The sequence below is a fragment of the Nematolebias whitei genome, unplaced genomic scaffold (assembly GCF_014905685.2).
Source record: "Nematolebias whitei isolate Nwh7 unplaced genomic scaffold, NemWhi1 Nwh_scaf_158, whole genome shotgun sequence".
Classification (NCBI taxonomy): Eukaryota; Metazoa; Chordata; class Actinopteri; order Cyprinodontiformes; family Rivulidae; genus Nematolebias; species Nematolebias whitei.
In genome coordinates this window covers 12,234-23,619 of record NW_023618703.1, presented here as the reverse complement: position 1 = coordinate 23,619, position 11,386 = coordinate 12,234, and the positions used below count along the sequence as shown (strand labels likewise).

The following is an 11,386-nucleotide window of genomic DNA, read 5'->3' as shown; positions in this document are numbered from 1 at the left end:
CTTCCTCAAGCAGAGGAGTTCAAGTATCTGGGTGATTTGTTTATGAGGGACAGTAGAATAGACTGGGAAGATTTTTGAACATAATCAAAAACTACAACTGATCAGGAATGTGGAACTGAGTGGGCAATGCACCAGGTTCACCAAGTGCTGCTAATTTGGAATGAGAGCGATTAGGATGGTAAGAGGAAGAAAGTATGGGCGGATCGCTTTCAGTGTGCTGAAAAAGAAAATCCAAGACACTGGGAAACAGACCTCTGGACCTCAGTTGGAACTGTGATTTTGTGTATATCTGTGTGAATGACAAGGTGGTTGCAGGGATGTTTTAATTGTTGGTTAAAAATATTAAAAATGTAATAAGCATAGTGTTAAAAATGACTCAGCTGAGATGGACATGCATTTGATTAGAATGCCTCCTGGGTACTTCCATTTGAATGATGACTATCCGGTCTGCCCCGCTGTAAGGAAACCCTGGAGCAGACCAGAACAGAAGTTCTTGCATGCAGAAGGAGGTTTATTTATCCTCTGATCTGGAAACACCTTAAAAAAAACATAAGGAGCTGGAGAGAGGGAGGTTTGAGTTTCCCTCCTGGACCTTTTTTCTCCATGGCCCAAGCACTAAACAAATGAATGGATGGATGGATGGATGGATAGATGATTATACTGTATATGCAATGGGATAACCCTCTCCTAAAATGTTATTTTTTTCCCACCTCCCCACCCCCTTCCTGTGTAAAATAAACTTTATATAAGTGGCTAAATTTTCAACCCAGTGTAAACAGTATTTTCAAGGGTAACACTGTTACAGAGAATGTAAATAATAGTCATGTGCTCCTGTTTTTGTTCTTTAAATCTGAACAGGTTGTGAAGAAGATCCAGTCATGTGGTTTGGACTTGTTCCTCCTGGTGCTGAAGAAAGAAGAGTATGAAGAGGTAAACTGTTACTGTAACAATTTACAATGAACTAAATCAAATGTGTTGTTCCCACTTTTGTAGTGACCAGCTTTGACTCCAATGTTTTTTTTAAGTGTGTCGTGGAAAAAAAGATATTCCCAAACAGACCAAGGTGTATTTCATCAGATTTATTTACAAAGCTTTGGAGAGCAGTCCAACATTCACAGAACATGCAATTACAAGACAACACTCTTATTAGTGCTCTCATTCATGTAAAACCCTGGTCTGCTTTAACTTCCTAAATCGGACGTTATTTTTGTAGAATAACCTCCAGCCTACGCCTCAGCTTCTCCCCTCCATGTCCGAGTCGTCATTGAAAGGTCCGCTTTCAGACAGGAAGAAGTGGATCTGAGTCAAGAACTCTGCTTGAAGGCACGTCACAATACCATATCAACTCTATCGTAACAAAATCATATCAATCAGCCCTTGAGGATATCAAAACAACTAGTTCCTTCTGTTCCTCCCTGACTGGTCGCAGTAAGAGTGATTACATGGGACTGTTAATATCAGACATCACAAACATGAGCAGAAGGACATTGCAGAACGTTCCCAAAAGAGGAGTTATTGATCATGATGAGTGCAAATAATACACAGTACATTGACAAGTGCACAACAGATGCAGCTTTACTTTATGATAGATTAATGAGAGCTGGAAATAGCTGTGAAGTTGGGTTCTGAATGCTCTGCTTAATTGAGGGTCCTTCTCCTGTTCCAGCATGTTCCTCAGTTACACCAACCCTCTGTATATCCTCCTTAATTATATCTATGAACATTCTCTGTGGTCTTCCTCTTTTCTTCTATACTAACAGCTTCAAATTCAGCATTCTTCATAGCTGGTCTGAGTCAGGTGATGACGAAGCAGCTCTTTGGAGTGTCCAAACGTAAAACTTGTGGGACAACACATGGCCTCATCACCAACTGGATTTACAATTGTTGAAATAAACACACTGGAATCTGTAGTCAAAATGCAAAAGGTTCATGTACTTAATTACAGTATGTGTTCTACCCTTTGAAAGCCCTTTTTTCTACTTTTTCATGGAAAGTGTATGGTCTTGTGACTTAGATGATCTTGTTTATAATTTTACAACTTCATTGTATTCACATTCAAACTTCACTTAATAAAATTACTCAGCTGAAAAAGAAAGTAATCAGTCAGAGGAAGCTGGATCCTTGGGCGGCTGTGGCTGAGTGGTTAGAGCAGTCGTCCTCTAATGCAAGAGTTGGGGGTTCGAGTCTACCAGCAGTCATATGCCGAAGTGTACCATTTACCATTTGGTTCACTTCTGAGTTACATACTTTAAAGCAGCATCTAGAAACCTGGAGAGAAAATGACACTCCAGCAGTGGTGGGATGTATCACAAACAATGATGAGTCCAGCTACAGGCAGGAGGTGGAACACCTGGAGAGCTGGTGCAAGGACAATAACCTTCACATCAGTACGAAGAAGACAAAGGAGATGATCATGATCGTGGACTTCAGAAGGAACACCCACACCCACACACACCGAATAAAAAGAGGATCTGCAGTGGAAGTGGTCTCCAGCTACAAGTACTTGGGTGTACTCCTGAATGAGACAACCTCAGCTGTGGCAACAACACTACCAGCCTGACCAAGAAAGATCATCAGAGATGTCTGGGATGCTCAGTCCTCACCTACTTCTACGGGTGTGCAGTGGAGAGCATCCTGTGCTCCAGCATGAACGTGTGGCATGGAGGCTGCACAGCTGCAGAAAGAAAAGCTTTGCAGAGAGTGGTGAAGGCTGCACATAAATCTGTTGGAGTCAGTCTCCCCACCATCACAGACATCTACACCTCCAGATGCAGGAAGAGAGCCACCTGCATCATGAAGGACCCCACTCACCCAGCACACACACTTTTGGCCCAGCTCCCCTCAGGAAGGAGGTTGAGGAGCAGTAAGTGTAGAACCACTAGGATGAGGAACAACTTCTACCCTGTTAGACTCATGAATTCAGTCAGGATTATCTCTGTGAAAATTACTGTGGAAAAATCACAGAGAAATCATTGTAATGCCACTTATTTGTTATGCGCTGCTGACTATCCACAATGTTGATCTCATGCTGCTGATTTATTTCATGTTGCTGTGTTCATATGTCCTCATCTTTTCACACATACTCATGTTCGTGCTGCTGTTGTTTGGCGCATTGTTCTGTACTATTAGTGCTTATTATATTCGAAGAGAAGACAGGCTTTAGGCGAGCCAATTTGCCCTGTTGGCATGCACGCAGCTAGATATCTCATCGACTTGAAAGACTTGATGATGTGTCTATCTCTGCTGCCATTTGTGGATTTTAAGGACACATATTTAATTGGATTTACAATAACTGGTTCCTGCTTTTGGATTCGGCTGGTTGCTGGTTTTATCTACAATCAAGGAAGTCGTCGGCAGCAAATTTGGACCCGATCATGCTCCTTGCATTCATGATGGCTTGGTTCGTGTCTCGAGTACCTAGACTCAAATGCTTTGGGCAGAATGGATCAGATCTCTGGGATTTTACTCACTCACGTTCCATCAGTGTGGCCATGTAATTTGGACACTTTGGAACCGAGTGGCCCAACACAGACTCAAGGTAGATGTCATTAAGTTCTGCCTGTCCTCAAAACAACTGTGTGTTTATCTGAATTTGGCTCCCTTGGCTGGCCTTGAAGGCCATCTTATCTGAATTCGCCTGGAGAACATGTGATCTGATGCTCATCACCCCCTCCCTGAGGAATTTTCAACTGATAACCAGATGAAACCAGCTGAATAAACTTCATTTCAGGACTCTTGGATTCTCATAGTTGTTATTCTTGGCCATTCCTCGACATACCTCGAGAATGTTTACGGATCTCACTGGAGGACACTGGCTGATTATTCTATCTTTATCAAAACTTTTGCAGTGACCTCGAGAACATCTATGATCATGTTCACCGCTCTCGTCGTCCCCCCTCTGCAGAATGTCTACTTCACTATGTGCTTGTTTGTGCAAGGTGTTTTTTAATATCAGAGTTTTTTCTTCTCAGGCAGGAAAAAAGTCTGATGGGAATTATTTCACTTCCAATTCTTACGTGTCCAGTTTCACTACTTTTTGTCTGTCTAAACAGATCTCACTTGTAAATGAGTCTTCTAGGCTCAATATGACTTATCTGTCTAAATAAAGATTGAATAAATTAAAAAATATTTTTAGTTTAGCATATTTCTTAGTTCATGTCTTGGATCTTACTACTGTTTTTCTTTTCAATATGTATTTTTGTTATATGTAACTTGGACCCTGTGTACATAGTTTCGTTCCACCTCATCAAGTTTCAGTCTTTTATTTCCTATACACTTCTTGGTGTGTCTTGATTATCTTTAAAGTATGGGACTGAAGCAAATCATTTATGTCTTTCAACAACTAAGACACCATTTTCAAGTTTGTGTTCCATCATATGTTACATTTTTTATCTGTTTTATATTTTATCATGTTATATTTGCACTTACCACCTACCATATTCTGATTTTGGGTATTTTTGGTTATAACTTTTTTCATAACAGTTTTCACATATTATCCATAAGAACTCGAGTTTTCTTCATACCTTTTGATTTTCAGGTAACTAGTGTTATATGACATTTTTCATTTATTTCAATGCAGTATTGATTGTAACACATAATCACAATTTGTTGAACAGACTTTTTATTTAAGTAATGACATTGCTTGCTACCTTAAGGAATGAAATGGCAGAAGCTAGCTTGAGGGGTTTAGTTCTGAGGAGACATTTTTCCTGTAAATGACAGCAACAGGTTTTTTTTTTTTTTTTTGGCTCTTTAGGAAGCAATGGCAACTATTCGATTAAATGACTGAGTGTTCACACTTTATTTTAAGTAAGATAATAGGTTTTAGCTGCTATAACACCACTATTTTACATTATCACTTTATCACAGTGTACAGCACAATATAAACTCGTATAAGGATAATTTAATCTCACACTTACCTATAATCTCACACTCAAATATTTATGTATCACAAAATATAACAGAAAATTTGTTAGCATTAGTTTATTTGAGGAATTTTCTCAAACAGGCAGGATTGTAGGATTTAAGAGTTTTTTGTAAATAATGGGACAATAGGATTGTGGGATTTAAGAGGTTATTTTTTTTTTAATAATGGGACAATCTGTTTTATAACATGGCCCCAGCAAGATGTAGTGTTAACAAATATGGAAATGGTTTTGGAGTCAGAATGGTCTGAAAAGAATGTTTATCGTACAGGACGAGGAACGTGTGCCAACTATCTGGATGCAGATCCAGGAAAAATGTTTCTCAAGTAGGAAATACTGATAAGTCAATAACAACTTCTTATATGGAAGTATGGGCGTATGTCCAGAGAACGTTTGTATTGGACAAATGTTGGCCAAAAACAACTTGTGTGTGTGTGTTTGTCAGGAGTGTATAAAAATGGGTCTGAGAACATCCCAGAGATGTTTTTTTCTTTATTTGGTCTTCAAGCTGTTCAGTTTTTCCACAGTGTCTTAAATAAACCCTGATTTTGCTGTCAATACAGAAATCAGTGTAGGATCCCTGGTTTCTCCCTGGCCTGTCTGCACTCACTCTCTCCACAGCTCATCTCTAATTACCCTGATGAGATCCACCTGCTGTTTTTCCTAAGGAGGACTGATCGTGGTTGCCTACTTAAGCTGCAGCCAGACATCTCTCCAGTGCTGGGACAACTTCTGCCTATGGGACCTCCATGTCCTGCTCCTCTGAAGTCTTTCCACGGGCCTCGTCCAGCACTCTCCACGGTGCACCTACAAAAGCAGCAGAGTCTGGTCTCATCAGTGGTTAAACAAATTACTGGGTCTACCTGTTCCTCTCTCCACCATGTCTCACCTATTCATCTCCATCGAAACCAGGACCTCAACTCTCCCTCGGCGCCTTCCCCTACAACAACAAGTAAGACGACTTTGTTCATCTCAAGAATCTAAGTCAACAATATTGGATACTCACCTCTCCACCATTCTCGTCCAGCTCATCTCTCCAACTCACCTGTAAATAAAGAACACTTATTTTGTATTCCTGGTTGTCGTGTCTTCTTCCTCGGTCTGCCACTTCGGGGTCCAACATATGACATCATGATAGATTGTCCCAGCCAAACTGGCCCCTCTGGAACGACTGGGGAGGGCCCACTTCAACCAGGAAGTAGTCATAGAGGAGCTTCACAGATTCTAGCTCTACAGCACATTCTGAAACGACAAGAAACTATTCAAGAAAATCTCCTAGAATTGGGTAATATTGTTTTTTCTCTTCAACAAAGGACAAACGATAACCCATCTCTCTTTCTTGAACAGCCCACAACCATGGACCCTACGGCAAACCGGCATGGTCAACATATCAGAGAACCTGACATCAAGCCTTCAGAGTTTCTTGAGGGTGACACAAGGAAGTGTGGTGGTTTTCTGCTTCAGTGCAATCTGGCATTCAGCCGTGCTCCGGTAACTTACTCTTCTGACTCTTCACGTGTGTCATATATTGTTGCCTCTCTGAAATGTCCAGCACTCCAGTGGGCCAACACCTACCTCTGCCGACGTCCTGTCGAGGCCTTGCCATTTACTGACTTCATCAGAGACTTTCTCAAGGTCTTTCATTGTCCTTTGCTGCAGGAGGAGGCCACCCAAAACTATTTTCAATCCGGCAGGGGGAAGAGACGGTGGCCAAGTTTTCCATTCACTTCTGCATCATCGCGGAGGAATCCGGTTGGGGTGAGACGGCACTACGTAGTGCATTCCTTAATTCTCTCAATAGTAATATCAAGGATCAACTATTTACTAGAGAATTACCTCCCGACCTTGACGGAATCATAGCTTTAGTGATTAAAGTGGATAACAGAGCACGAGAACGTCAGGTCGAGAATAACTACAACTCCCATGAGCACTCGCCACCCGGAAATGTCTTACCTGCTCCGATTACGTCACCCTCTGAACCCGAACCGATGCAAATCGGACGCACTCGGCTGACGCCGGAGGAACGACAATACCGCATACAAAACAAGGTCTGCCTGTGTTGTGGAAAGAAGGGACACACAATATCCGCCTGTTTTCTGCGGGTAAAAGAGTAAGCCCACCAGTTAAACAGGAGATACCGGTGGGTACGATTGCTACTACTCCTGCTAATCATTTGAAACTGCCCGCTACTCTGTTTGTTAATACTGTGAATTTCTCTGTCCAGGCATTGGTTGACTCCGGGGCAGAACAAAATTTAATCAGTCAGAGCTTGGTGAACGAACTACAGATCCCGGCCCTGAAGCTGGACCAGGCCATCTCAGTTTCCGCCCTCACTGGTCAAACCATATCATCTGTTTCACACAAAACAATAAAAGTAAGGTTGGTGGTATCTGGAAATCACCAAGAAATGGGTGAATTTTTTTATTGTCGAGACACCAGGGTCACCACTCATTTTGGGCTATCTGTGGCTAAAGTTACACAACCCTCAGATTAATTGGGAGGAGGGTCGTGTCGACAGTTGGGGGTTGCGATGTTCAGCCAAATGCCTTCGCTCAGCCATATCTCCAAGTTCCGCTAAGCAAACCCCCAGTGAACCCATTGATTTATCTACGGTACCGGAAGTGTATCACTCGTTAGCTCCAGTTTTCAGTAAACAGAAGGCGCAGTTGTTACCCCCTCACAGGCCATACGATTGTGCTATCGAACTGTTACCCGGAGCTCCACTACCCACTAGCCGGCTGTATAATATCTCTGGTCCTGAAAGAGTAACAATGAAGGAGTACATCGAGGCTTCTTTAAAGAGTGGAATCATCTGTCCATCCACATCTCCCGTGGGCGCCGGTTTCTTTTTTGTGGCCAAGAAAGATAAGTGTCTACGGCCATGTATAGACTATCGAGGGCTCAATCAGATCACAATTAAAAACAAGTACCCTCTCCCACCTATTGACTCAGTCTATGAGCAACTTCAGGAGGCAACAGTATTTTCCAAACTAGATCTCAGAAATGCGTACCACCTTGTACGCATACGCCAGGGAGATGAATGGAAAACCGCCTTCAAGACTCCTATGGGCCACTTCGAATACCTGGTCATGCCTTTTGGCTTAACCAACGCCCCTGCCATATTTCAGACTCTGGTGAATGATGTGCTTCGGGACTTTCTCGGGATGTTCGTCTTTGTCTACCTAGACGACATTCTGATTTATTCCAAGAATAAGGAACAACATACTCATCATGTGAAATCTGTCTTACAGCGACTGCTAGAGAACCATCTGTATGTCAAGACAGGAAAATGTGAATTTCACGTCTCTACAGTTTCCTTCCTGGGGTTCATATTTGAGAGAGGACGGGTAAGGTCAGATCCAGATAAGATAAAAGCTGTAGTGGACTGGCCCACTCCCACAACACGCAAGCAGCTCCACCACTTCCTGAGGTTTTCTAACTTTTACCGGCGCTTTCTCAGGAACTATAGTAAAGTTGCTACCCCTCTAACCCGATTAACGTCCTCCCTCAGGAGGTTTAGTTGGCCTCCAGAGGCAGAGAAGGCCTTCGCTGATCTCAAGACTCTGTTTTCAATGGCTCCCATTCTGTCTCACCCAGATGTCAACAGACAGTTCGTGGTGGAGGTGGACGCCTCCGAATCTGGGGTGGGGGCTGTTCTCTCTCAGAGGTCAGTGGAGGATAACAAGCTTCATCCCTGCGCCTTTTTCTCTCGACGCCTCTCTCCAGCCGAGAGCAACTACGATGTTGGGGATAGGGAGCTTTTGGCCATAAAGATGGCATTGGAAGAGTGGCACCACTGGTTGGAGGGAGCTGAGTCTCCATTTATTGTCCTCACTGACCATAAGAATCTGGCGTATCTACAGAACGCAGAGACTCAATGCTTGGCAAGCACGATGGTCACTGTTTTTTGCCAGGTTTCATTTCTCCATCTCATACATTCCAGGGTCACGTAATGTGAAACCGGATGCCCTCTCACGGCAGTTCACCACAGCTGAATAACTCAATACTCCCACCAACATCCTTCCTCCATCCTGCATGGTGGGCGTCATGACGTGGGAGATCGACAAGGTGATTCAGGATGCACAGCAGACTGAACCAGACCCAGGTACTGGCCCCAGGGATAAGAGATTTGTCCCTTCCTCCGCCATCAGTAAGGCACTTAACTGGATTCACTCTGCAAAGTTTACTTGTCATCCAGGTATCCGCCGCATGCTGCATCTCACCAAATCTCACTTTTGGTGGCCCACCCTGGATAAGGATGTCAGGGACTTCGTCGCAGCTTGTCCTACCTGTGCACGAAGCAAACACAGCAATCAACCCCCGGCGGGGCTGTTGTTACCCCTTCCCATCCCTAGCCACCCCTGGTCCCACATTACCCTCGACTTTGTTACCGGTCTACCCATCTCCGATGGTAACACCACCATATGCACAATTATTGATCGTTTTTCCAAGTCTGCCCATTTCATCCCTCTTCCTAAGCTCCCCTCTGCTATGGAGACAGCCCAACTGGTAACCGTACACGTTTTTTGCCTTCACGGCATCCCTGTGGACATTGTTTCAGATAGGGGCCCCCAGTTTATTTCACAGGTCTGGAGAGGTTTCTGCCAGGCAATCGATGCCTCTACCAGTCTGTCCTCAGGATACCACCCTCAGTCGAATGGCCAGACTGAGCGGTGTAACCAGGAACTGGAGGCCATGCTAAGGTGTGTCACCCTCAATAACCCATCTTCTTGGTCCCAACAGTTACCATGGGTCGAGTACGCCCATAACTCTCAGGTGTCCGCTGCTACAGGGAAGTATCCATTCGAAGCCTCACTGGGGTACTCCCCCCCTCTGTTTCCTTCACAAGAAGTGGATGTAGGCGTTCCTTCTGTACACCTTCACATCAGGCGTTGCAGGAGGACCTGGCATGTCACCAAAAGGGCTCTTTCCAGGTCAGTCGAACAAAACAGACGGTTCGCTGACAAACATCGGACAGAGGCACCCGCCTACCAGGTCGGGCAGAAGGTGTGGTTGTCCACCAGGGACATCACTCTCAAGGACACTCCTCGCAAGCTGGCCCCATGGTTCATTGGTCCCTTCCCTGTGGTCAATTTAATAAATAGGTCTGCTGTACGTCTGCAACTCCCCGCTTCCATGAAGTTATACCCTACGTTCAACATCTCCCTCCTGAAACCAGTGACTACCAGTCCGTTACACCCTCCTACCGACCTCCCTCCACCCCCCCCCCCCCCGTCTGATTGACAACAACCTTGTGTTCATGGTCCGATGCCTTCTAGATGTGAGACGTCGGGGCCGTGGTTTTCAATATTTGGTAGATTGGAAGGGCTACGGTCCTGAGGAACGTTCATGGGTTCCTCAGTCACGGATCCTGGACCCCACTCTCATCTCTGACTTTTTTAGGGACCACCCTGAAAAGAGGTGGAAACCGCCAAAAGGCGGTTCTTGGGGGGGGGGGCTCTGTAGGATCCCTGGTTTCTCCCTGGCCTGTCTGCACTCACTCTCTCCATAGCTCATCTCTAATTACCCTGATGAGATCCACCTGCTGTTTTCCTAAGGAGGACTGATCGTGGTTGCCTACTTAAGCTGCAGCCAGACATCTCTCCACTGCTGGGACAACTTCTGCCTATGGGACCTCCATGTCCTGCTCCTCTGAAGTCCTTCCACAGGCCTCGTCCAGCACTCCACGGTGCACCTACAAAAGCAGCAGAGTCTGGTCTCATCAGCGGTTAAACAAATTACTGGGTCTACCTGTTCCTCTCTCTACCATGTCTCACCTATTCATCTCCATAGAAACCAGGACCTCAACTCTCCCTCTGCGCCTTCCCCTACAACAACAAGTAAGACGACTTTGTTCATCTCAAGAATCTAAGTCAACAATATTGGATACTCACTTCTCCACCATTCTTTTCCAGCTCACCTCTCCAACTCACCTGTAAATAAAGAACACTTATTTTTTATTCCTGGTTGTCGTGTCTTCTTCCTCAGTCTGCCACTTTGGGGTCCAACATACGACATCATGATAATCAGAGTGTCAAATTGCTTTTTTTAATAATTCCAGTATCAGTTGTAGTAAAAGCCACTACACTACTGCCATTAGCTCAACCATAGTGTTTGTGTTTTTAAGGCCGTATCTCTGGGTGTGGACCTCCATATGCTTACCAAAGCCACCAAAGGGGAGGAATGGTCCAGACCAAGACTGTGTCACATTGCCAGACATGCAGAACATGGTCTTGGAATGACCATCAGTCTAATAAATGGTAACTTCCACTGCAGTCACCTTTTTACACTTTACTCAATACACTTTTACAACAATGAGTCTGTAAAATTTGGTGTTGAAAGTCCTAAAAAATAAAGGACAAAAAGGGAGAGGTTTTTAACATGAATGTTTAAAATAAATCTATCAGATACACCAAAGTTCATGTTCAATACTCCAGTTAAAAAATCCAGCAAAGTGTAAG

At 44.2% G+C, this 11,386-nt stretch overlaps 1 protein-coding gene across 1 annotated transcript in view; it reads left to right on the top strand.

Moving 5' to 3' along the window:
- LOC119429235 (Na(+)/H(+) exchange regulatory cofactor NHE-RF2-like) overlaps positions 1–11,386 on the top strand; it is a 25,891-nt gene that overhangs the window by 7,389 nt on the left and 7,116 nt on the right. The window contains exons 4-5 of the mRNA XM_037696905.1: positions 859–930; positions 11,053–11,185. Coding sequence (XP_037552833.1) covers positions 859–930; positions 11,053–11,185 — 205 coding nt within the window. The remainder of the gene's footprint in view (positions 1–858; positions 931–11,052; positions 11,186–11,386) is intronic.